This window comes from Chiloscyllium plagiosum, chromosome 26, assembly GCF_004010195.1.
Source record: "Chiloscyllium plagiosum isolate BGI_BamShark_2017 chromosome 26, ASM401019v2, whole genome shotgun sequence".
Lineage (NCBI taxonomy): Eukaryota > Metazoa > Chordata > Chondrichthyes > Orectolobiformes > Hemiscylliidae > Chiloscyllium > Chiloscyllium plagiosum.
The window spans coordinates 11,177,523-11,205,231 of NC_057735.1; the positions used below are offsets into that span (position 1 = coordinate 11,177,523).

The 27,709-nt window shown below is 41.9% G+C and overlaps 2 protein-coding genes across 5 annotated transcripts in view; one reads left to right on the forward strand and one right to left on the reverse strand.

Moving 5' to 3' along the window:
• LOC122562927 overlaps positions 1–27,709 on the forward strand; it is an 85,604-nt gene that overhangs the window by 22,395 nt on the left and 35,500 nt on the right. The gene's annotated exons all lie outside the window — the stretch shown is intronic.
• On the reverse strand, positions 6,147–26,780 carry LOC122563081 (CMRF35-like molecule 8). 4 transcript variants are annotated; one of them, XM_043716489.1, is made up of 6 exons: positions 26,684–26,780; positions 19,241–19,555; positions 18,786–19,109; positions 14,383–14,515; positions 13,406–13,496; positions 6,147–6,226 (listed from the first exon to the last, which is right to left on the reverse strand). In XM_043716489.1, exons 1-5 carry the CDS (start codon positions 26,718–26,720, stop codon positions 13,406–13,408), a joined length of 900 nt encoding a protein of 299 aa, XP_043572424.1. In that variant the 5' UTR covers positions 26,721–26,780; the 3' UTR covers positions 6,147–6,226. The 4 variants fall into 4 exon arrangements, with proteins under 4 accessions (XP_043572424.1, XP_043572423.1, XP_043572422.1 ...); XM_043716488.1 differs by lacking the exon at positions 6,147–6,226 and adding an exon at positions 12,932–13,087; XM_043716487.1 differs by lacking the exons at positions 6,147–6,226; positions 26,684–26,780 and adding an exon at positions 21,577–21,687 and having other exon boundaries at positions 12,932–13,496.

A 27,709-nucleotide genomic window follows, 5' to 3' on the forward strand; every position in this document is an offset into this window, starting at 1 on the left:
GACACAACATTGTGCAGGGACTGGAACTGTACATGACACAACACTGTGCAGGGTGTGGAAATGTGTGCATGCACCTTCTTGAGTGAGTGCGCACTCACATTTTTCCTGTGTTCCCAATGTTAGTAGGCACTGTCTTAAGTTGTTAATTCTTGACACATTTATTTTTTCAGCAGCATTAGACACTTATATTTTCAGCTTCGTTTCTAAGACATCTCAGGATGATTAGCATATTGCATGATGTCAGTAACTATATCTGCAACACCCTTCTGGTAACAATTCTCTACAAGGAAGCAAACTGGCAGATATCGAGCTGTGCTTTCTGTGGCAAACATATATGCAGCTAACAAGGAAAATGTGGAGTCTGATTTTATTCATCATTCACTGCCCAGTGAGTAACAGCCAGAACTGGTGAGTCAGATTGTCAGTCTTGACTTAGGTCTAGTATATATCCTATTCAGCAGCGATGGTTAAATACTCAGAGACATATACAGGTACAGAATACTCAAGAGAAACATTTGGATGAAGTCTTATACCTACTTTGTGTATACTATTCAATCTCAAAAATATTTCCAATGTATACTAATGCACATTAATCTTGTTGAATATCAAACATAGGTTCCTACTTCGTTTTTTACAACAGGTGTGAGTAACATATAACAAATGCAAGAGTAACATATTTAATCTGTTAAAAGCGAACTTTTGCTTGCAATTTGCTATCCAATAGAAACTGAAGGCTGTAGTGGTAATGAAGCCTCTAAGGGACCATGCCCTGAGTTTGTAATTGTTTCTGTTCTGCTGCTGAAATATTGAGGCTCTTTCAATGTCACTGCTCCTCAATCACACACATTTTATACACAGTGTTCCATCAGTAAGGCATTGTTTTCCTTTCATTCTTTAGCTCTAAACAAGTAAATTTATTGCTTTTGCATCCACTCCAAATTAATGTTACGATTTTAACTTTAGTGAAATTTGTGCTGGAGACTCTTCATAGCAGAACTGAAGAAATTGCAGAAGGAGTCAGCTCTTGGGCCCTTTGAGGTTGCTCCATCTCTGAACAACATTGTGGCTGATCTCTCTCAACTCCTCGTGCCTGTGCAAGCCCCATATAGAGTCACAGAGTCACAAAGATGTACAGCACGGAAGTAGACTCTTCAGTCCAACTTGCCCATGCTGACTAGATCTCCTAACCTAATCTAGTCCCATTTGCCAGCACTTGGCCCATATCCCTCTAAATCCTAGATATTCATATACTCAATCTGATGTATTCTAAATGCCGTAATTGTATCAGCGTCCACCACTTCCCTGGCAGCTTATTCCATACACGCACTTCTGCGTGGAAAAGTTCCCTCTTAGTTCCTTTTTAAATTTTTCCCCTCTCAGACTAAACCTATGCTCTGCAGTTCTGGAATCCACCGCCCCAGGAAAATGACCATGTCTATTTACCTTATCCATGCCCCTCATGATTTTATAAACCTTTCTAAGGTCACCCCTCAGCCTCTGCCACTTGAGGGAAAACATTCCTCATCCCATTGACCCATCCGATCAAGATTCCATCGTACTCTGAGGTAACCTTTGCTGTCCACTAAACCTCCAATAAAAGGCAACTGTGTGGACCTGAAAGCTGATAGAGCTGAAGGGAACTGGAGATAGGTCAGTACGGAAGCAGCTGCAGACAGTCAAAGTGATATTCCAGAATACTCAGAACACATGCATTCCTCCTGGAAAGGAAAATTTTAAGGGGATGGCCCTGAAGGAGTTCATTAAATGTTAATCCCAAAACACACAAACATTAATTCACAAAATCCATCGCCAAGACAGATAGCTCTGCAGAAATACCATGGGTGGAAAACATTGGCAAAGAGACCCCAATTGTTCTGATCGAGAATCCAAGTAACAATTCTGGAGTTCAGTGATTTCCCTCAAATATTTTGTTTTCTGGCAATCTTGTTAATTTAGTTAAATGTGGTGATCCTTAAATTTGGAGCTGGCCAATGTATTTTGTTGTTGCATCTTTCTTTATTACACGAAAGAACAAAAAAGATAAAAATAAAGTAAGCTTAGCTATCTGCTATGAAACAGCACTCTGAATAGACCACCCAAAGTTATACACCTCAAATACTGTAAGTTTACTGTATTGTCACTCCTGCGTTATGGTCTGATTTCTTAGTGTGTGTGTTTACATTGATTATATAGATCTCATGATCACCTGGAAAATTTGGTCAGCCAGTACACTCTGCTCCAATAGGTGCCAGATAAAACAAAGTTTGATGTAATTCAGGCTTGGAAATTTTTCAAATTAAGCCTTGACATTGAGGTAACTGTACTTATGCAATTTAGTTGAAAAAATATATTTGCCTTTGACACCATTACGGTCCCCACCAAATCCTGCCCCAAAAGAATTGACTTACTGTATTTTTCTGAGCTAAAATAAATCAATAATTATTTGAATCAAAAGCAAGCAAGAGCCTTTCAATATTTATTCACCCTGTCGTAAACTCCACAGCATCAACAATAATCTATTAACACTCCAGAAGGTATGCAGTTTCCTCTCTGCTCTCTGACATGTGTGGATTGGGTCATTATTCTGGAAAGATCACTCTGATGTTGTCTTTTATAACCCTGTCAATAACTATGTCACAAGAGTAACCAACACCCAAATGCCAACAATTTGAAATCCAATCACTGAAAATGATACGCATACATTATGTTTCCATGCATATATGTACAGATGCCTTTCATCGGCACGGTGGCACAGTGGTTAGCACTGCTGCCTAACAGCGCCAGAGACCTAGGTTCAATTACCGGCTCAGGCGACTCTCTGTGTGGAGTTTGCACATTCTCCCTGTGTCTGCGTGGGTTTCCTTCGGGTGCTCCGGTTTCCTCCCACAATCCAAAAATGTGCAGGTTAGGTGAATTGGCCACGCTAAATTGCCCATAGTGTTGGGTGTAGGGGAATGGGTCTGGGTGGGTTGCACTTCGGCGGGTCGGTGTGGACTTGTTGGGCCGAAGGGCCTGTTTCCACACTGTAAGTAATCTAATCATAGTTCCCCACAAAGAAGATTGAAAATATATCATTCAGAGCCATTACCATTTCGCATCAAAAATTACTTTGAAAAACCTTATGTTTGCATTTTGTTTATGATAATAATGTAATGACATTAAAACATACAATGAGTTTAATGATAACCTTTTGTTTTAAATATAATTCCACTTGAATTACAGAAATTGTGTTTTTTGTATGTGTTTTGATAAACTATCCATTATAATAATGTTTATGCAGACACATGAATGATTTTTAAATTGCATGACCATAAAATTAAACTCCACAGAAATAACCATAATTTTTTGTCCAAACTTTTTGTCCCAATCCAAGTAATCAAAAAGTTTAGGGTCCATATAGTTACAGGATTCAAATGCAATCAGGGATGAATGGGAAAGTGAAATTCAGAACACAGCCAGATCAGCCATGACCTTCTCAATGGGCTGAGGGTCTCACTTCTGCCTTATCGTTCCAGATTGTACTCCCCAACACAGAACATCGAACATTCCAGTCCAGTACAGGCCCTTCAACCCTCGATGTTGTGCCAACTGAATATCTAACATATATGGTCATATATTTGTTACAGATATAGTGCAGTTTCCCCTGTTAACAGGGGCACAACATATTGAGTTATATTTATTTGTATTAAGAATTTCATTCTTGTTCAATTTCTGAAACATTATTTTCCCAGCTTCATCATATCTGTGGACAAACAAGAAAGTAACAGGAATTGTGGGAAGATCAATCACAATAAATTGTCAATACAACTCACTGTTCAAGCCCAACATGAAATACTGGTGTCATGGTTGGTCTATACATTGCTCATATTTGGTGAGAAAACTGATCCAGGTGGACAGCGAGGAAGAATATCAATCAAGGATTACAAGGCACAAGGAGTATTTGTTGTGACCATGGAGGATCTTCGCAGGGAAGATGCAGGATGGTACAGCTGGGTATTGATAAACAAGATAGTGATAATTTACGTGCTGTAAAGCTTGAAGTATCTGATGGTACATTTCTCATTGATTTCCTTGATTAATCTCTACTGAAATGTCTGATCAATGTTTTATATGGGAGGAACCATGAACGCTCCAATATCCCAAGGTGCCCCAGCAATGTCGATACTTGTTGGTAGGAACATAGGAACAGGAAGAGGCCATTCAGGCTATTGAGCCTGCCTCACACTTTACTATGATTATGGCTGATTGAACACTTCAATATATTCAGCCATACTTAACTCCTCCTCCTATTAATGATCAAAAATGTATCACCATCTACTTTAAGTATACAACAAAAGATCTGGTGAACCTATGATGCACTCCTTCAATGGCAGTTTTATCTTTTCAGAGATCAAGTGATCAAAAGTGCAAAAAATACTTCAGGTGTGGTCTAACCAAGATCCTACGCAACATCTGAAGCATCAATTCTCAATTCTTGCCCTCAAATCCTTTTGTATTAATGTTGATAATCTATTAGCCTTCCTAATAACTTGCTGCACTAGCATGTTAACCTTCAGTATCTGATAGACAAGAGCATCCAAGTGTCTTTGCACATCAGTACTTTCCAACATCTCACCATTTGAAGAAGACACTGCACATCAGTTCTTGCGACCAAAGTGGATAACTTCTCATTTCTCCACACCATATTGCATCGACCAAAGTCCTGCCCAATCGTTAAGTGTATCCAAATCCTCCTCGTTTTATATCTTTCTCACAACACATAATCCTGTCTTTGAATATACTTCTGTAATCCAGCGCAGACTCAAAGCGTATGGTGCTGGAAAAGCACAACCGTGTCAAAAGACAATGAACATCAAAACATGCAACAAGTGTGGAAACTTGCTTTTTGGATCTCAACTTCTCAAAAATGGACAGCACAGTGTCTCAGTGGTTAGCACTGCTGCCTCACAGCCCCCGTGACCTGGGTTCAGTTCAAACCTTGGGTGACTGTGTGCAGTTTGTAAGTTCTCCCTGAGTCTGCCTGGGTTTCCTCCAAGTGTTTTCTCCCACTGTCCAGCAATGTGCAGGTTCAGCAGAATGGTCATGCTAACTTGCCCAGAGAGTCCAGGGATGTACAGGCTTGGTGGGTTAGCCATGGGAAATGTGTGGTTATGGGAACAGAGTGGGGTTCTGGGTCTGGTGGGATGGTCTTCAGATGGGTGGAGCAGACCAGATGGGCCAAATAGCCCCTTACTGCACTGTTGGGATTCTATAATTCTCAGTTGCATTCCTCATTGACCATGAACCTGTTTGAGGGTTTAATGGAATTGGTCCAAACTGAATGTGTGTTCATTTACAATGAACCATTCACACACAGCATTCTGCAGACAGAAACATATTTAGAAATAAAGCAATTTAGGGAAGAAAACTATTTTACCAGATTTAAATTTTAATTCAATAAAATTTTAAAATTATTCAATTCCATTGAAGTTAATTTAGATTGTAATGTTTGGGATAAAAGTTCACATTGTTTCAGAATGATAGGTGGATTTGCAGCTTTTGAAATACAATGAGCTGAGAAGCACATTCATTTCTTTCAAAGTCTTGCCTTGTCAGTGTGTTTGCGAATATGGCAAGTTGCATTCACATAGCACCTTTAAAGGTGTAAAGCGAGAGCAGAGAGATGGATGAGTGTAAGTTGGAAGATTCATGGCCAGACAGAATGATGTAGGAATGATTGAGTGTGAAACTAACAGCATCATGGATGAGGGCTCTGCTGGACAGGGAGATGGATGGACTCAGTGGCTGAGGAAAGATGGTTGTGCTGGGATAAAGGCAATGGCTTCATTCTTCAGAATTGTCAGGTGTAATTTTATTGAAGTTGTGAAAATGCAGAGACAAGCACAATCACAGCAGGTAGGTATGTCAGAGACAGTCCTTAAACTGGATCAATGGGGATGGAGGCATCAACCGTCACTATCAATCCCCAGCCGTATGTCTAGCTGTCTCCTTGGAGAGGTGAACAACTGCCATTCAGACTCAGGCTCAGCACTCAGTGTCTGCTGGATATGAGCCACTGGCAAGAAGATTCAGGATGTGGAGGGGCTGCTATTGGACTAGGGTGGACAAAGCTTAAAATCACATGACACCAGGTTATACACCAACAGGTTTATTTGAAAATACAAGCTTTCAGAGCACTACTCCTTTGTCAGGTAGCCAGTGGGACAGGGTACATAGGACACAGCATCTATAAGTAAAAGATCAAAGTGTCACACGATGGATGCAATATATTAGAGAACCCTAGATTGCTGTTAGGTCTGTAATCACATAGAATGGGGATACAGGTTTCGATTGATTAATATGTAAATCCCAGAATTTATCTCAAATCACTGCCCCGATATATCTTAAAATTTTATCAGTAAATAAAAACGTGCCATCTCAGCTTAGACAATGCATTACTGGTATGAGGTTAGAGTCTGTGCCCAACCTGCAGTCAGACTGGATTTATTTTGAACGTAGGAATTTATAAAATGTCACATTAACTCACTGCCTATAGACTGTGTGATTTTTGAACAAAATAGAAAGTATCTACAAATACAAATTTGCAAATGCAGTTCACCCCATAGACTTATATGTGTATGTGTGTGTGTGTGTGTTTGTGTAGCTTTGGGGGGTGTGGTAAGAGACATACAGGGAAGATGTGTGTATGTGTGTGAGGGAGAGAGAGAGAGTGCGTGAAAATTCAGGGGAAATGTTGTCATAACCCCATTAGGATGTCCAATGTGTGTATCCTCATCCAAATGTCATTGGCACAACCAAGGGCCCTTACACATTGCAGACTATCTCCTCACAGACTGTTTGCCATGCAGTGCATTACAGAAATACCAAACCCAAGCAGAACTTTAAAATGTGCTTGTCTGATTACATTTGCCTCGTTAATGAGACCCTGAGGGTGAACAATGTTGTTGTAAATGATTGCTTTAGGCCATCAATTGTAATGTGCTGAAAATGTGTTGCTGGAACAGCGCATCAGGTCAGGCAGCATCCAGGGAACAGGAGAATCGACGATTTGACTGAGACAAGGTGGGGGGAGGGGAAATGAGGAAACTGGTGAAATCCGAGTTCATCCCTTGTGGTTGGAGGGTTCCTAGGCGGAAGATGAGGCCATCAATTGTAATGTTTATTTCTGGATAATGAGTGACCTGTTGTTGAAGTGCAATTTGATGCCAGTGGTAAAAGATGGATAAATCCCCAGGACCTGATCAGGTGTACCCAAGAACTCTGCGGGAAGCTAGAGAAGTGATTGCTGGGCCTCTTGCTGAGATATTTGTATCATCGATAGTCACAGGTGAGGTGCCGGAAGACTGAAGGTTGGCAAACGTGGTGCCACTGTTTAAGAAGAGCGGTAAAGACAAGCCAGGGAACTATAGACCAGTGAGCCTGACCTCAGTGGTGGGCAAGTTGTTGGAGGGAATCCTGAGGGACAGAATGTACAAGTATTTGGAAAGGCAAGGACTGATTAGGGATAGTCAACATGGCTTAGTGCGTGGGAAATCTTGTCTCACAAACTTGATTGAGTTTTTTGAAGAAGTAACAAAGAAGATTGATGAAGGGAGAGATGTGATCTACATGGACTTCAGTAAGGCGTTCGACAAGGTTCCCCATGGGAGACTGATTAGCAAGGTTAGATCTCATGGAATACAGGGAGAACTAGCCATTTGGATACAGAACTGGCTCAAAGGGCGAAGACAGAGGGTGGTGGTGGAGGGTTGTTTTTCACACTGGAGGCTGGTGATCAGTGGAGTGCTACAAGGATCGGTGCTGGGCCCTCTACTTTTTGTCATTTACATAAATGATTTGGATACGAGCATAAGAGGTACAGTTAGTAAGTTTTCAGATGACACCAAAATTGGAGGTGTAGTGGACAGCGAAGAGGGTGACCTCAGATTACAATAGGATCTGGACCAGTTGGGCCAATGGGCTGAGAAATGGCAGATGGAGTTTAATTCAGAAAAATGCGAGGTGCTGCATTTTGGGAAAGCAAATCTTAACAGGACTTATGCACTTTATGGAAAGGTCCTCGGGAGTGTTGCTGAACAAAGAGACCTTGGAGTGCAGGTTCATAGCTCCTTGAAAGTGGAGTCGCAGGTAGATAGGATAGTGAAGAAGGCATTTGGTATGCTTTTCTTTATTGGAACAGAGTGGGGTTCTGGGTCTGGAGTACGGGAGTTGGGAGGTCATGTTGCGGCTGTACAGGACATTGGTGAGGTCACTGTTGGAATGTTGCATGCAATTCTGGTCTCCTTCCTATCAGAAAGATGTTGTGAAACCTGAAAGGGTTCAGAAAAGATTTACATGGATGTTGCCAGGGTTGGAGGATCTGAGCTACAGGGAGAGGCTGAACAGGCTGGGGCTGTTTTCACTGGAGCGTCGGAGGCTGAGGGGTGACCTTACAGAGGTTTACAAAATTATGAGGGGCATGGATAGGATAAATAGACAAAGTCTTTTTCCTGGGGTCGGAGAGGGGAAAGATTTAAAAGACACCTAAGGGGCAACATTTTACACAGAGAGTGGTGTGTGTATGGAATGAGCTGCCAGAGGATGTGGTGGAGGCTGGTACAATTGCAACATTTAAGAGGCATTTGGATAGGTATATGAATAGGAAGGGTTTGGAGGGATATGGGCCGGGTGCTGGCAGATGGGACTAGATTGGGTTGGGATATCTGGTCAGCATGGACAGGTTGGACCGAAGGATCTGTTTCCATGCTGTACATCTCTATGACTCTATGGTAGGACTGAATCAGTGGATGCATGGTGGATGTAATTGCCCTGATGATGTTTCAAATGCGTAGAATTTTACTCCATCAACCCCCTCCCCTTCCCCATCCAAAATATGTATGACTGACTACACCCCTACTCTGCAATTGGGTGCCTGTCATTTTACACAGTTATTGTGCAGCGACTGGGTCAGGATGGGTGAAGTGTCAACTGAGTGTTTTTGTGAGAAAAGCAGAAATAGCTGGAGAAACACAGCAAGTCTGGCAGTGTCTGTGGAGCGAAAGCAGAGTCACTGTTTTGGGTCCGATGACCATACTTCAGAACTATTAGTAGCTTTGATAAGGTGCTCCATATGCTGCAGACACAGGGATTGGGGTGTTTCTGTGAATTAACAGCCAACTCTACCTGTGATGCCTTCCTCTCTTTATTGTTGCTGTCCCTGTGGATCCAATGATCGTTTGTCACCTCACCATTTCTGTTCATTCTCTCTCTATAGCCATTATGTCCCTAACTTCCCATCAGAGCTATCTCTTTCAGAATTGCAAAGCCCTTACTGACCCTAACCATCTCCAATTTATTTCAATGTAAGAGGCTTAACAGGGAAGGCAGATGAACTCAGGGCATGGTTAGGAACATGGGACTGGGATATCATAGCAATTACAGAAACGTGGCTCAGGGATGGGCAGGACTGGCAGCTTAATGTTCCAGGATACAACTGCTACAGGAAGGACAGAAACGGAGGCAAGAGAGGAGGGGGAGTGGCGTTTTTGATTAGGGATAGCATTACAGCTGTACTGAGGGAAGATATTCCAGGAAATACATCCAGGGACGTTATTTGGGTGGAACTGAGAAATAAGAAAGGGATGATCACTTTATTGGGATTGTATTACAGACCCCCTAATAGTCAGAGGGAAATTGAGAAAAAAATTTGTAAGGAGATCTCAGTTATCTGTAAGAATAATAGGTGGTTATGGTAGGGGATTTAAACTCTCCAAACGTAGACTGGGACTGCCATGGTGTCAAGGGTTTAGATGGAGAGGAATTTGTGAAGTGTATACAAGACAATTTTCTGATTCAGTGTGTGGATGTATCTACTAGAGAAGGTGCAAAACTTGACCTACTCTTGGGAAATAAGGCAGGGCAGGTGACTGAGGTGTCAGTGGAGGAGCACTTTGGGGCCAGTGATCATAATTCTATTAGTTTTAAAATAGTGATGGAAAAGGATAGACCAGATCTAAAAGTTGAAGTTCTAAGTTGGATAAAGGCTAATTTTGACGGTAGTAGGCAAGAACTTTCAAAAGCTGATTGGGGGCATATGTTCGCAGGTAAAGGACGGTTGGAAAATGGGAAGCCTGAGGCTCAGTGGTTAGCACTGCTGCCTCACAGCACCATGGTTCCAGATTCGATTCCAGCCTTGGGCGACTGTCTGTGTGGAGTTTGCACACTCTCCCTGCGTCTGCTTGGGTTTCCTCCGGGTGCTCTCGTTTCCTCCCACAGTCCAAAGATGTGCAGCTTCGGTGAATTGGCCATGCCAAATTGCCTCTAGTGTTAGGTGCATTAGTCAGGAGTAAATGTAGGAGAATGTGTCTGGGTGGGTTGCTCTTCAGAGGGTCGGTGTGGACTTGTTGGGTCAAAGGGCCTGTTTCCACACTGTAGGGAATCTAATCTAAATGAGATAACGAGAATCCAGAGAAAGTATATTCCTGTCAGGGTGAAAGGAAAGACTGGTAGGTATAGGGAATGCTGGATGACTAAAGAAATTGAGAGTTTTGTTAAAGAAAAGAAGGAAGCACATGTAAGGTAGAGACAGGATAGATCGAGTGAACCCTTAGAAGAATATAAAGGCTGTCGGAGTATACTCAAGAGGGAAATCAGGAGGGCAAAAAGGCGACATGAAATAGCTTTGGCAAATAGAGTTAAGAAGAATCCAAAGGGGTTTTTACAAATACATTAAGGACAAAAGGATAACTAGGGAGAGAATAGGGCCCCTCAAAGATCAGCAAGGCAGCCTTTATGTGGAGCTGCAGGAGATGCGGGAGGTACTAAATGGTATTTTGCATCTGTATTTACTGTGGAAAAGGACATGGAAGTTATAGATTGTAGGGAAACAGATGGTGACATCTTGGAAAATTCCATATTACCAAGAAGGAAGTGCTGGATGTCTTGAAACACCCAAAAGTGAATAAATTCCCAGGACCTGATCAGGTGTTGCCTAGAACTCTATGGGAAGCCAGGGAAGTGATTGCTGGGCCTCTTACTGAGATATTTGTACCTGGAGGTTGGCTAATATGGTGCCACTGTTTAAGAAAGGTGGTAAAGACAAGCCAGGGAACTATGGACCAGTTAGCCTGACACCGGTAGTGGGCAAGTTGTTGGAAGGAATCCTGAGGGACAGGATGTACATGTATTTGGAAAGGCAAGGACTGATTAGGGATCATCAACATGGGTTTGTGTGTGGGAAATCATGTCTCATAAACTTGACTGACATATTTGAAGAAGCAACAAAAAGGATTGATGAGGGCAGAGTGGTAGATGTCATCTATATGGACTTCAGTAAGGCATTCGACAAGGTTCTCCATGGGACACTGGTTAGCAATGTTAGATCTCACAGGATACAGGGAGAACTAGCCATTTGTATACAAATCTGGCTCAAAGGTAGAAGACAAAGGGTGGTGGTGGAGGGTTGTTTTTCAGACTGGAGGCCTGTGACCAGTGGAGTGCCACAAGGATTGTAGCTGGGTCCACTACTTTTCATCATTTATCTCAATGATTTGGATATGAGCCTAAGAGGTATAGTTTATAATTTTGCAGATGGCGCCAAGATTGGAGGTGTATTGGAGAGCGAAGAAGCTTATCTCAGATTACAACAGGATCTTGATCTGTTGGGCCAATGGGCCGAGAGGTGGCAGATGGAGTTTAATTTAGATAAATGTGAGGACCTGCATTTTGGGAAAGCAAATCAGAGCAGGACTTATACACTTAATAGTAAGGCCCATAGAGTGTTGCTGAACAAAGAGACCTTGGAGTACGGTTCATGGCTCCTTGAAAGTGGAGTCGCAGGTAGATAGGATAGTGAAGAAGGCGTTTGGTATGCTTTCCATTATTGGTCAGAGTATTGAGTACAGGAGTTGGGAGGTCATGTTGAGGCTGTACAGGACATTGGTTCAGCCACAGTTGGAATATTGCGTGCAATTCTGGTCTCCTTCCTATCAGAAAGATGTTGTGAATCTTGAAAGGGTTCAGAAAAGATTTACGAGGATGTTGCCAGGGTTGGAGGATTTGAGCTCTCGGGAGAGGTTGAATAGGTTAGGGCTGTTTTTCCTGGAGCATCGGAGGCTGAGGGTGACCTTATAGAGGTTTACACAATCATGAAGGGCATGGATGGGATAAATAGACAAGGTCTTTTCCCTGGAGTGGGGGAGTCCAGAACTAGATGGCATACGTTTAAGGTGAGAGGGAAAAGATTTAAAAGAGACCTAAGGGGCAACATTTTACACAGAGAGTGGTGCGTGTATGGAATGCGCTGCCAGAGGAAGTGGTGGAGGCTAGTACAATTGCAACATTTAAAAGGCACCTGGATGGTTATATGAATAGTAAGGGTTTGGAGGGATATAGGCCAGGTTCTGGCAGGTAGGACTAGATTGGGTTTGGATATCTGGTTGGCATGGACGAGTTGGACCGCGCTGTACTTCTCTGTACAGCGACCTTGAAATATGCCATTTCCTTTTGCTGTCTGGAGCCTCCTACGTTCTATGAGACTCCCAGAAAAGGTGATTTGATGCTGCATTTCCTCTTTAGATCAGACTCAGGTTTCTTTGTTTACATAATTTATTAATGTATGCATGGGAGCTGTACACGTTGAATAAAAGTTGAATAAATCAATTCTTTCGAATAACAACAAATGTATTTTATTATTTTAACAGATAACAAGGCTCCATTCAATCAAACTATTACACACTAATTCACTTGTCTCTCTGCCCAACAGCATTTACATTGTCTTTGTCTTCATTCCAGATTAGGATACATGACTATATTATCCAATGAGATTTAAAAGAGGGCATGGACAGAGTGAACAGCCAAGATCCTTTTCCTATCTGGGGGTGTCCAGATCTAGAGGGCATAGGTTGAAGGTGAGAGGGAAAAGATTTCAAAATGACCTGAGGAGTAACTTTTTCACATAGAGGGTGGGTGTGTGTATGAAATGAGCTGCCAGAGGAAGTGGTGGAGGCTGGTCCAATGACAGCATTTAACAGCATGAGGTCATCATGGAGAGAGATGAGGCAGGACCAGAGTAGGCCATTCAGCCCCTCGAGGCTCCTTCAGCATTCACCTGGATCAGAGCAGATTTTCCATCTGAATACCATGTTTTCTTGCAATACCCCCCCCCCATGTCCCTCCATATCTTTATTACCCAGAACATTATTGATCACTGTTTTGCATATACTCAAGGCTGGAGCCTCCAGAGCTCTCTGGGGCAGAGAATTCCAACAAACCATCACCCTCTGAGTGAAGAAATTCCTGCTCATCTCAGTCAACCCATTCTTCTCAAACTGTGTCACCTGCTTCAAAACCCCTCCACTCAGGGCCACCTCATTGATGGGGAACTTAGAGTGCTCAAAATCATTCGTGTAAAGGCCATGATGCTCACCTAATGTTTTCGTGTAAACATTGTGACTGAAACAGAACAAATCACCAGGAGAGTGAAGAGTACCCAGCGTATCACATCCCAGGCAACGCAACTGTGTAAAACAGAAGAAATACAAAATAATTTGAAGGAAACAAGACTGCTTGATGTTTCAAACAGTTATCCCATGTTTACACTGCAGTATATTGTAGCAAGGTAATGCAGCACAGCTCAGGGAGTTACGTAGGAAAATTAAATAACAGTTTAATTTATGAATGACTGAAACAATATATAAAAGCCAAATGTAACAAGTTTCAGTCCTGTCATGCTCAGCATTTTGTTGTCAATGAGGATTATTAGATGTGGATGGATAGTTACAGGAGCACTGCAGTCTGGTGCGATATTCCAGTGGATGAGATGTCTCTTCAGTGAGTGAGGAACTCAGGATATTATCATCCCACACTGTTCCTGCACCTGCTAACAGGCAAGGCTTAACCAGCTGGAACCAGACAGCCTCCCACCCTCTCAGTTTGGGAATAATGTTTAACATGAGAGAGAACGGAGGAGGAGAAGATGACAGAGAATGTCGTGTCCCTGGCAGTGATACTCCAGATGCCCTGGCTCAACAACATGTCACTTCTTTGACATATACAACACTGTGAGCTTAGATGAATAATGAAGCATTTAAATTGGGATGTGGCAGACAGAGAATTGGCATTTCTTGTTATGAATGTCCAATAACTTAAATAACAACATTGTAAATGTTACGACCTGGAAATTGAACCCCTTTGCTAATTAAACCTAAAATTAAAACACTCAGAAAATCTCGCCTTCAGCTCACCAATAAGGAAGCGCACATAATGACATTGCATGAAATCAGTGACCATTGACATTCTGATAAGTTATCACCTAAAATTGAAACTTATTGCAAGCCTATGCTAAGTCACTTATTCTCACTGGAATCAATGCTAATGGAAACATTGACAATGAAATTTTTCTACCTTTTCCTGACAGACTTGGGTCCTGCCGATGTTCCTGTTGCTGTTGGTGATATTGTTGGTGAAGTTGTTGGTGATATTGTTGTGAATGTTGTTGATGATTTTATTGAGGATTTGTCACAAGTATATTCCCTTCCTATTGAGACATAAGGTAATATTCAGCTTCATCTGAGTCTCAGTTACAGACAACCAAGAGAGCACTCTTCACCAATGGAACCTCAGGACTTGTTGTGAATAATGGATTTTGTTGAATTCATTTGTCTCTAACTCCCCCTGTCTGGAGAGATGTGGTAGTGACCTAGTTTGCATGTAATTTGTATTTTGTTCCTCACCCGGACTTTGGCGCTACTGTATTTTTATTAAAGCATTTGAAAGCCTGAGGTTGGGTGGGACTATATTACTAAGATCACCTTTCTCATCCTTGTCAAACATAAACGAAAGTTCCAGCCACTGAGCTGGTCACTGCTCCCGCTGGACAATGTATTTCTGGGGGATCCAGCAGCCCCTGCTCTGTCCTGTAATATTCTGTGATTGCTGGGTGAGCTTCCACTGTGACTTTTGCCTCCACTATTGTATTTAGACTCAATGATGTAATCTTTACGTTAGCTCCTGTTACATGAGAACAAGGCGTGGATTTTGTAGTACTGAGAAATCAACAGATATTTATACCAGCATCTGGCGAAACATATCTCACAACCACAGACACTTCAGATCTGGGCTGAAACTGAGGTATTCAATTACAAACAGTAACACCCGTCCATCAGTATGTCATGCCTGATGTGACCCTGACTAAGATGGAGTCTGACACCATTATCCCCTCAGGTCACATGCTACGATACAGTGATGACTTTATCTATTAAAGGTATAACACACACAAGCTGTGAGATGTAACACAAAGCTGGAGTGAAGCACGCATGCATTTTCTGAAGCTTTATTACAATCTTGTCCATTCTCATAAATAAGTTAACACCTTGTTCAAATTTGTTCAATATCATAGAGACATAATGTGATGAGGTACAGTTATTTGTCAGTATGAAAGAAACTTAACCAATGAGCAGTTTGATTAAACATTGAATGAATGTGTCAGCCTCAGTGTTTGTATAAAACTTACCGATGCTGCTGATTTATATCATGGAACTACAGCCCCTCTCTGCTACACTGGGAACTCAGACATGAACCATTTCACTGGGTTTTGTTCCCTGAGTATTTGAGGCTGTGCAGTAATATTGATGATGTTGCCGTGTGAAGGATTGACAATGTCGAACCAGTTTATTGGTGTCAGAGATCTTTGAATCTTGAGATGGGGTCTTCTCAGACCATGTGTAATGAATGGGGAGGGATCCCTGGACAAACTCACAGGAGACTGTCACTGAACCCCCAGAAATGAGACATTTGATTGGGATTAAAATTGAAGTCCAGAAACAGAGATGGCTTCATTGGGAAATAAACATTTGTTACAAAACTGACTATAATTGAAAAACCAACAACCCACAACACTTTGCCCTTCACTATCCCATTCAGTGTCATAGACACATATGGCACAGAAATAGACCCTTCAGTTTAATATGTCTGTGCTGAAAAAGTTTCTCAAATAAACCAGTCCCACTTGCTTGCATTTGGCACATTTCCCTCCAAATCTTTCTTATTTATGTACTGATCCAAATGTCTTTTTGATGTTGCAACTGCCCCTTCATCTCCCATGTCCTCTGGCATTTCATTCCACATATAAAACACCCTCTGCGTGAAAATATTGTCCCTCAGATTCCTTTCAGATCTGTCTCCTCTCACCGAGAAAACATGACCCCTCACATTGTACTCTCTCAGCCTCGTGAAAGAAACCTTTGCTAAACACCTTATCTAGACCCCTCATGATTTTATAAACCTCGATAATGTCCCCTCCCAACCTCCTTTGCTCCAGGGGAAAAAGTCCCAGCCTATCCTTATCACTCAAACCCTCCAATCACAGCAACATCTTAGTAGATCTTTTCTGAAACCTCTTCAATTTAATCATAACCTTCCTGAAGCAGGGTGACTCGAACTGTACACACGAAACCAAAAGTGACCTCACCATCATTCTGTACAAGCTCAACATGATGTTCCAACTCCTACACTCAATGGTCTGAGCAATGATAGTAAGCACGCTAAATACCTTCTTAACCACCCTCTCTACCTGTGATGCAAATGTCAAAGATCCCCAGGGTCACTCTGTTTGACAGCACTACCCCAGGCTGTACTTTTAATTGTGTAACTCCTGTCCTGTTTTGTTTTACCAAAAGGCTATACCCCACATTGAACAAAATAAACTCCATCTGCCAATCCTCAGCGCATTGACCCAATTGATCAAGATCCCTTTGTAATCATAGATAACTTTTTTCACTGTCAACGATACCACCAATTTTGGTGTAATTCATAAATTTACGAACCATGCCATCTAAATTGTCATCCATATTGTTTATATAATTTACACCGATCCCTGCAGAACACCACTGGTCACAGGCCTCCAGTCCGAAAAAATGACCCTCCACCACCCTCTGTCTCCTGCCATCAAGGTAATTTTGTATTCAATTAGCAAGCACACCCTGAATCCCATGTGATCTAACTTTACAAATTACTCCTGAATGTGGAACCTTGTTACAAAAGTCCATGGAGACAACAATTACTGTTCCCCCTCATCAAGCTTTTTGCTTACATCCTGAAAAAAATGGAACCAAGTTTGTGATGCACGACTTCCCACGCTCTGTCCCTAATTAGTTCTTGCCTCTCCAAATATATGTCAATCCAATCTTTAAAAACCCTCTGCAACAACAGTCCAAAGATGTGCAGGTTATGTGAATTGGACACGATAATGTACAGGTTAGGTGCGTTAGACAGGGGAAATGTTTCTGTGTAGGATGCTCGTCGGAGGGTTGGTGTGGAATTGTTGGGCCGAATGGCCTGTTTCACACTGTACGGAATCTGTCATTCTATGATTCTCACTTACCCACCACTGATATCAGACTCACAGATATGTAATTCCCAGGCTTCTCCACACAGCTTTTCCTACATAAAGGGATAACGTTAGCCACCCTCACTTCCTCCAGCACTTCACCTGTGACTGTGGATGATACAAATAGCGGCGCTAAGGGGACCCACACTTTCTTCCCTAATTTCCACTTGATCAGGTCCTAGAAATCTATCTGTTGTTATATCTTTTAAGATTTTCAGGACTTCCTCTTTCTGTAATGTGGACTGTTTTCATGGCATCAATGTTCATTTACCTGAATTCCCTTGCCTCCATGTCTTTCTCCACAGTAAAATATTCAAAATATTTATTGAGTATCTTTTCCATCTCCTGTGGTTCCCCACAATGACGATCCCGGTTACTTCCTTCCCTGAATCTGAGAGTTGGTGTGTTCCATTGGGGTTTATTAAAGGGTTTGGGCTGGTAACTACGACCCAGATATACCACTTGTTTAAAACCACGGGTTTCACATGGAGCTGTCGCTTGCTGATATTGGCAGTGGTCACTTCCATCCTCTTGAGATGGTTTTCTGATCTTGCAGGAATAATGGAAAACCTCATCTACAGACACATAAGCCACCGTAAGGAGCCATGAGGCAAACAGATGAGGTTCCCCATCTCCAAGGAGTACTCAGAAAACACAGCTTGGGTGTGTTTTGCGTGAGTAATGTCTGCAACAATTATCCTGTTAGTTCTTTATCTTTTAGTCTTTAATGGCCAGCGTCTGTTGCCCATTCCTAATTGCCCCTGACTGAGTGGCTTTCTAAACCTTTTGAAGAGGGCAGTTAAGAACAAACCACATTGCTGGAGTCCCATGTAGAGCAGATGTGGAAAAGGCGGCAGATTTCCTTCCCTAAAGGACATTGATGAATCAGATGGGTTTTGGCACTTTAGAGAATCTGAGGAGATCCCAAAATACTCTCCACCCTTCAGGCACTCTGCCTGTATTCCTGATGAAGGGCTTTTGCCCGAAACATCGATTTTACTGCTCCTCGGATGCTGCCTGAACAGCTGTGCTTTCCCAGCACCACGAATCCAGAATCTGGTTTCCAGCATCTGCAGTCATTGTTTTTACCTCGATATTTCATTTGTACAACTGCTCTCCACTCTTTCCCCAATATCCGTCCGAAATCTGGTCACACTAGCTACGTATTGAACTTAGTAATTCCATATGTTAGAAAAATGCAAATTGTAAGACAATCAACCACTATTTTAACTTGTGAGGAGTTTTGGAGTTTTTGCAAAGTTTTTGCATGTTGTGGGCAGTATTTTATGTACCTGCTCATTTTCCAATTACCGTACAAACCATTGGCGTAGATCAGAACTGACAATGAAAACATACATTTTATCATTTGCAATTTTCAAGTGTGGAGATAATAAGAAAGCATTGTTTACATCACACTTACCAATGTTCGGCATTTTTATTCTATAACTGCAGTTCTTCTCTCTTACATTGTTGACTGACACATGAACAATTTCACTGGATTTTGTTCCCTGAGTATTTGAGGCTGTGCAGTAATATTGATGATGTTGCTGTGAGAAGGATTGACAATGTAGATCCAGTTTATTGGTGTCAGAGATCATTGAATCTTGAGATGGGGTCTTCTCAGACCATGTGTAGTGAATGGGGAAGGATCCACAGGCAGATTCACAGGAGACTGTCACTGAACCCCCAGAACGTGAGACATTTGGTTGGGATAAATATTGAAATCCAGGAACAGACACAGCTTCTGTGGGAAAGAAACAATTATTCTGTGAGAAAATTCAAATATTCCCCAACACTTTGTCACTTTTCTTCCTGGATAAAACACTGATCAGACATATCAGCAGAGAGTAATTTAAAATAAAATGAGTCACGTACCATCAGAAATGTGCAGCTTTACATTAAACATTGGGTCATGGCCAGGAGTCTCGATCCCACAGCTGTACCATCCTGCATCTTCCCATTGAAGATTCTTGATTGTGACAAGAAACATTCCTCGTGTTTTGTCGTCAGTGATCGTTATTCTCCCATTTGGCCAATTTGTTTTTGCTCTAACAGAACACAGACGACTCCATCCTTGACACCAATATTTCACGTGTGACTGGTTATGCTGCGCTTCGTAATGACAAGATATTGTGATTGCTCTTCCCAAAATTCCCGTTACGTGTTCCTCTGCCCATAAAGCATCTGAAACTGAAGAGACAACATTTCAAAAATTTAACTGGAAAGAATTGCTTATTACAAACAGATACATTTTAATCAGCTACATTCCATCCAGTATATGATGAATGTAATCATTAATATAAACCCTTATCAGAGCCTCAGGTGTTCCAAATTCCCAGGGAATGATTGAAACAGTCGGGATATTCTCTTACCCCACTGGTCAAGCTTTGGGACAATCTTGAAATTGGGTTTGTGCTGCCCGCAGTGGGCTCTAACTCCAACGTGTGTGACATCATCGAAATGTTTCCCCCCCCGGAGAGCAGCCTGAGTGACAGGCCTGGGTTGGAGTCGGCTGAGGATCAGTGTGAAGGAGGATACAGGTGCTGAAGGGTCCTTACTCCGACTGGAGAAGGAGGGTTTCATCCAGGGAGGAGGGGTGGGGGTGTGTGTGGTGTAGACTCATGGTGGGCTCAGGGGCTGCATTTTCAGGGCTCAAGGGGCAGATATAACAGGTGACCCAGGAAAATGATGAGAGTCCTCAAGTTGGAGAGGAAGAGAACTGAAGTTTAGCAGGGGCTGGTTCACGATGGGAGAGAGAGAGATCAATGTGCAGGATCTTGACGGCAGTAAAGGCAGGATTATTTGCAATCACACATTGTTGTCAGTGTAAGGAGAGTAAAATAATATATGTAATTTACTGATAATTCCAGAGAGATGGTACCTGAGAAAATGTTAAAATTGCTGCCACATTGTGTCCTGGGTGGGGAAGAGGTGCAGCCTGTTGATGACTGGGTAAATTTACTTCAATAATTACTGAGAGAAATGTCTTTATTAAGCGTAAGTGAAGAGGTGGAGTGGAGGGAAGAAAGGAAAAAGACACGTGAATGATTTAAGGTGGTGAAGGGCAGGAAACAGAGACCTCATGGGAAAAAAGGAAGCCTTGAAAAAAAGAGAATTGCGAAAACAGAGAGATGAACACTTCAGGTTTCTGTCTGTGATGTTTTCTGCATGAAATTGGTGGGCAACAGCCAAAAAAAAGGTTTCAGAAAGTTTTCCTGGAACAGAATTCATGGAGTTGTAGCCGAGAGTACTGCAACGTTGAGAATTTTAACCATGAGTGTTTGAAAATGTCTTGATTATAAATGGAGAGATGACAATGATGGGCTGCAATTGTATTGCCGTGTTACATTGTAATGTGAGAATCAATGGGATTGAAAGAGAGTAAGCAACTTGATTCAAGTTAATGACTGAAAGATAAAAAGCTTTTTATGGGAAGGGAAATATAAACCAACCACCTACTTTTGTGACAGAGCCTCACAAGACATTTAATAATGAACAGCACTTCAAAAATAAAAAAAAGCAAGCTCAAGATGTTTAGTTTGAGGGCATATTACCCTCCAGTTTCAGTGTGTTATTAATATTCTAAACTTTGAATAACTTAAAATTATTGTGCTGGTGTGTTCACTTAAAAGAAACATTATGTTGTCCTTTTTATTTCATTCATAATTAATAATGCCGCTCCAAAGTATTTGGGAACTCTGTCACATGAGATTATAATGTGTTCAGTAGAACATACAATATTTTGTGATGTATTTCATATATTTTTACATTTGTTCATTTAAACTTCAAAGACTTCCATACATAGGGACACATGGGGCAGGCAAAGCACATGCTGTGTCTGTTTTCTGCAGCCTGTCACTCTCCTGAAGCCAGTTGCTGTAATGTGAGGGGTGTCAAACTGCATTGGATATGGCTCACCTGGGATCTCACCCAGTCCTGCTCCCTGCCCTGGGCATGTTGGAAGGATTTGCAGGTTGATAATGAACCTGTTTGGCTTTGTGAGAATACACATTCCTTTGCAAAATGTGTTGGAGTGAGAATCGAACTGTGAGCATTTGTCACAGCAATAACAATGTTACCCACTGTGTCACACGATGTTCCTTTGGCCTTTTACATATCTCCAAATACTTACACATCTAGTCTGTATAAATTAGACCGTAGATTGTAATAGACATTGATTATCTGAATACACACCTCAGATGGTAACTCACCAGGAATGGAACAAATGAGGAGAATCAAAGTGCACATCGTTTTATTGTCAAAGATCAGTTCAGTTCTTGATGTCAGTCTCTCAGCGGTTGTTTCTCACATTGAAGTACGTGTGTAATGCAATGTCTACAAGAAGTTAAATAAGGAGGAGGGTATAGGAAGCCACCTTCTGACACCACAGTCAGCCAGATGACGAAATTTAACCCTGATGAAACTTATCTACTACCAGTCATGTTTAACAGAAGAATGAAATTACTTTTAATTTTAAGAATAGAAAAATCTGAAATCAAGACAGTTAAAGAGTCTGAATGTTAAGGATGATGTTAAGGATAATCTTGACTCAAGCTCAGTATTAATATTGAAATCTCAAATGATAACAACTGGCTTATTCACCTCTGTCAGAAAATTTTAATGAACATTTTTTGACAAGGGTTTCTTCAACAAAAATTAATCCTACAACTAAAAATAGATTTAACAAAGACTATTTGGAGTCTTAGGCAGAACATGTCTCCAGTTCACACTGAATAATTATTGTGTCAGGATCTGAGCTCCTGGATGTGCAGAAGAAGGACACCCTCTGCTCCAGTTCCACAAGATCCAAGTAAACAAGACATGGGGTCGATTTCAGGCAGAAAAAGGAACTCAACAACAGAGAGACAATTCAGGGAGAAGTGAGCTGTGATTGAGTAACTGGGAGTGAGCTTCAATTCCAAGGTGAGGATCCCTCTGGTGAACCGACTGACATGGGGCTTTGTATTCACCAGGACATGGTTGATGATGAGTGAGTCTGGTGAACCAAGCTGGGTTTCACCTTTGAGAAGATCAAAGGGGCTGACACCCTTCACCAACCGTGCTCATCCCCAGCCACAATGCTGAAGGCAGTGCCCCACCTTAACCCGTAATATGGAAGGAGAGTCACTGGAGTCATTACCCAGAGACTGAACCAACGAGGACAATCGCAATACTCTGTCTGGGAAACAGAAACAACACGTTGGGTAAACTCCTGGAGAACACTTGGAAACATTTGGTGGTTAATATCCCAATGGGGATGAAACCCCTCTACTGTCAGGTCACCAGTGTCTGAGGGTCAGAAACAGAGAGCAGAGATCCCCCAGCCCCTGGATGACATGGACACTGTAGAATCAGTTGGGAAAATAGGACCAGATTGAAAAATTAGATTCTGTGATGTAACAGTGAAGACAGCAGTTATTAACAAAGTGAAGAATATCTGATCTAATTGTCAGGGATCCTGTAAAGTGACTTGCTCAGTGTCAAAGCCATATCCTGGTAGACGGTCACTCAGCAGTTTTTAAAAGACCGTTCTTCTGAGACAAACAATTGCAGGACCTGGAGCTGCCACAAAGCCCCTCCCCCATTCGGATGGATGTCCCATTTGCTCTGGAATGGTGCAGTGATCCACCCACAACACGGACATGAGCCTGTCCCAGGAGGTTTCCTTCCAGAGATTGTGATCAAAGGGCTGGGTCTGAAAACTCTCAGTACAGTCTTGAATGACCCAAAGTGTGCCACCCACAATATCCTGTTGATTAACACTGATGTGGGCTCTAAGAAAACTGCCCCCTCCCTGCCTTTCCAGAAAGCCTCTCCACTGAACATTTCCGTCAGTGGCTGCGCAAACGTGGCTGCAGACATATTGCTACAGGTGACACAGTTCTCCCTGTTTACTGATCTGTAGGCAATGGGTGCCAGGAGGGTGTTACAGTGTCTGCAGGTATGGGTTGTGGTTTCACAATGGGCTTTCCCCACAGGCTCTGGGGTTTTACCAGTGACAGAGGAGGCCAATCCCAAGTGTCTAGCAAGCTTTTCGAAAGCCTTTGGAAGAGCTGTGTAATGTCCCTGCTATAACAGTTAGTGAAATATTCCTGTGGTCTCCTGAGCTATTTGTCACACAGTTCCTGGACAATATAAAATGTTCAGTACTGTAGGAACTTTATCTCTAGTTTACAGCACAGTTTAATTAATAACTCTTCTTCTGGTCCTTTGGAATCTCCCCTGTAGATTAATCGATAAAGCTTCTCTCCCCTTTCACCTGTCCTCTTTGTGATTCATAACCTACATCCCGCTCAGGCCGGACCCCGATACATCTGTCCACTGTTTGTTCCACCCACGTCCAACAATGTCCTTCAAATGGACCAGGATCCACAACATTAGCCTCCAGCAAGTGCTGTACCAGGGCAGCTCTCTCTCCAATTTGCAGACAAAAGCAACTAACACTTACTCTCTTTGTGCATCCATGGGTATCTAACACACATCCTCCTTGATAATATTCACACTTTTTTCTTATAGTGTCAAAAGACCATGAACATCAAAACATGCAACAACTGTGGAAGCTTGTTTTTTACATCTCAACTTCTCAAAAATGGACAGCACAGTGGCTCAGTGGTTAGCACTGCTGCCTCACAGCCCCAGTTATCTGGCTTCAATTCATGCCTTGGGTGACTGTCTGTGTGCAGTTTGCCTGTTCTGCCTCGGATTCCAGCAATGTACAGGTATTGTGGAATGGTCATGCTAATTGTCCGGAGTGTCCAGGGATGTACAGGCACAGTGGATTAGCCATGGGAAATTTGTGGCTATCGGAACAGAATGGGGTCTGGGTCTGGTGGGATGTTCTTCAGATGTCTAGTGTGGACCAGATGGGCCAAATGGCCTCTTTCAGCACTGTAGGGATTCTATAATTCTCAGTTACACTCCTCATTGACCATGCACCTGTTTGAGGGTTTAATGGAATGGGCCCAAACTGAATGTGTGTTCATTTACAATGAACCATTCACACTGTCTAGTGTGGACCAGATGGGCCAAATGGCCTCTTTCTGCACTGTAGGGATTCTATAATTCTCAGTTACATTCCTCATTGACCATGCACCTGTTTGAGGGTTTAATGGAATGCGCCCAAACTGAATGTGTGTTCATTTACAATGAACCATTCACACACAGCTTGCTGCAGACAGAAACATTTTGGGCGGAAGACTATTTTACCAGATTTAAATTTTAATTTGATACAAGTTTATAATTATTCAATTCCTTTCAAATTAAGTTGGATTATAATGTTTGGGAAAAAACTTCAAATTGTTTCAGAATGATAGGGGAATTTGCAGTTCTCTAAGCACAGTGAGCTGAGAAGCACATTCACTTCTTTCAAAGCCTTGCCTTGTCAGTGTGTTTGCAAATATGGCAAGTACGTTTACATAGCACCTTATGAGCAGAGATATGGGTGATTGTCAGTTAGAAGATTCAAGGCCAGCTGGGATTGTGTTGGATTGGTTGAGTGTGGAGCTAACAACATTATGTATGAGTCCAACATGTTTATTTGAAAATACAAGCTTTTGGAGCACTGCTCCCTTGTCAGGTAGCTAGTGAGACAGGATACATAGGACACAGGATTTACAATTATAAGATGAAAGTGTCATACAACTGATGCAATGTATCAGAGAAACCTAGATTGCTGTTAAGTCTTTAATCACTTAGAATGGGGATGCAGGTTTCGATTGATTAATATGTATATCCCAGAATTTCTATCATGTCACCGCGCCGATATATCTGAAAATAAGTGACATCTCAGCTCAGACAATGCATTAAAGATATGAGGTTAGAGTCTCTGTCAGACTGGGTTTTTTCCAAAGTAGGAATTTATAAAATGTCACTTTGACTGACTGCCTGCAGATTGAGTGCTTTTTGAACAAAATAGAGTATATCTGCAAATACAAATTTGCAAACGCAAATTCACGCCACAGGGTGTGTGTGTGTGTGTGTGAAGGAGAGAGATTGAGAGTGTGTATGTGAGGGAGAGAGAGTGAGAGAGTGTGTGTGACAGAGAGTGAGTGTGTGAGGGAGAGTGTGTGACCTAAAGAGAGAGAGTGTGTGAGGGAAAGCAAGTGAGAGAGTGTGTATGTGTGAGGAGGGAGAGAGAGTGAAAGTGCGTGTGTGAGGGGGAGAGAGTGAGAGAGTGTGTGTGTTAGGGAGAGAGAGTGAGAGTGTGTGTGGGAGGTAGATAGAGTGAATTGTGGGAACACAGAGATGCACGCTTCAGGTTTCTGTCCGTGAAGTATTCTACATGAAGTTGGTGGGCAAGAGCCACAAAATGTTTCAGGAAGTTTTCATGGAACAGAATTCATTGAGTTGTAGCCGAGAGTAATGCGACACTGGGAATTTTAATCTTGAGTGTTTGTAAATTTCTTGCTCATGAATGGAGAAATAGCAATGATGAGCAATAATTTTAGCGTTACATTGAAATGTTTAAATCAATGGGATTCAAAGTGAGTAAACAACTTGATTCATGTTAACGACTGAAAACAAAAAGGCTTTTTCTGCAAAGTAAAATATAAACCAATCATCTACTTTAGCAACAGACCCTCAGAAAACAATATTTAATGAACAGCACTTCAAATAGAAAAGAAATAAAAGCAAACTCAAGTTGTTTTGTTTGAGGACTCATTACTACTCCGGTTTTCAGTGTACATTCAACATTAAAAACATTGGCAAAATTAAAGTTATTGTGCTGCTTTTTTCACTTAAAAGAAATATTATGTTGACCTTTTCATTTAATTCATATTAATAATGCCGTTGTCAAGTATTTGGGAACTCTGTCACATAAGATTATAAAATGTTCAGTTGAAGATAAAACATTTCATAATGTTGTTTTTTATATATTTATTCCTTTAAACTTCAAAGACTTCCATATTTAGAGACACACGGGGCAGACAAAGTCCATGCTGTGTCAGTTTTCTGCAGCTTGTCACTCGCCTGAAGCCAGTTGTTGTAATGTGGGAGGTGTCATTCTGCATTGGATAAGGCAGACCTGGAATCTCACCCAGTCGTGCTCCCTGCCCTGGGTATGTTGGAAGGATTTGCAGGTTGATAATGAACCTGTTTCGACTTTGTGAGAATACACATTTCTTCACAAAATGTACTGGAGTGAGAATCGAACTCTGAGCATTGTAACAGTAATAATAATGTTACCCATTGTGTCACAAGCTCTCCATTTATCTAATTATGTATTTTCAAATATTCAAATATTTCTACTGTATAAACCACACAGTGGACTTCAACAAACATTGATTATCGGAATATACAACTCGGATGGTCACTCACCGGGAATGGAACAAATGAGGAGAATCAAAGTCCACATTGTTTTATTCAAAGATCAGTTCAGTTCTTGATGTCAGTCTCTCAGCTCTTGCTTCTCACATTGAAGTTAGTGTGTAATGCATGAGGAAGAGGATGTAGGAAGCCAGCTTCTGAAACCACAATGAGCTAGACGGTGAAATTTAACCCTGAAGACATTTTTCTCCTATCAGTTTTGTTTAACAAAAAACCTGAATTAATTTTCTCTGAAAAAATAGAAAATTCTGAAATCAAAACAGGTGCTAAGAAAATTGTTGACCCAAGCTCAGTGTTTATAAAAAAATCGCAGTTGCCTGACAACTGGATGGTTCTCTAATACAGAATTATTTTGCAAATAATAATCATGCAGCTAAACATAAAATTGTTTTGAATATTTTGTCTGTTTGCAGAATGTACCTCCTGTTAGTGCTGAATAATTATTCCATCAGAATCTGCTCTCGTGAATGTGCAGGATGAGGGCAACATCTGCTCCATTTCCACAAGATCCGAGTGAATAAGTCATGGGGCCGATTTCAGGCAGAAAAACTGGGAGTGAGTTTAAGTTCCAAGGTGAGGATCCCTCTGGTGAACCGACTGACATGGGGCTTTGTATTCACCAGGACATGGTTGATGATGAGTGAGTCTGGTGAACCATGCTGGGTTTCACCTTTGAAAAGATCAAAGGGGCTGACACCCTTCATCAACCGTGCTCATCCACAGCCCCAATGCTGAAGGCAGTGCCCCCACCTTAACCCTTAATATGGAAGGAGAGTCACTGGAGTCATTACCCAGAGACTGAACCAACGAGGACCATCGCAATACTCTGTCTGGGAAACAGAAACAACACGTTGGGTAAACTTCTGGAGAACACTTGGAAACATTTAGGGGTTAATACCCCAATGGGGATGAAACCCCTCTGCTGTCAGGTCACCAGTGTCTGAGTGTCAGAAACAGAGAGCAGAGATCCCCCAGCCCCTGAATGACATGGACACTGTAGAATCAGTTGGAAAAATA

Excerpts from the sequence above, each read along its gene's own strand:
- LOC122563081 (XM_043716489.1), bottom strand. The coding sequence starts at position 26,720 with ATGTGGACTTTGATTCTCCTCATTTGTTCCATTCCCG. Across the intron at positions 19,556-26,683 it reads CCTCATTTGTTCCATTCCCG|TTTCAGATGCTTTATGGGCA; the intron begins GTGAGTGACCAT and ends TTGTCTCTTCAG. Across the intron at positions 19,110-19,240 it reads AAAGCTGCACATTTCTGATG|AAGCTGTGTCTGTTCCTGGA; the intron begins GTACGTGACTCA and ends TCTTTCCCACAG.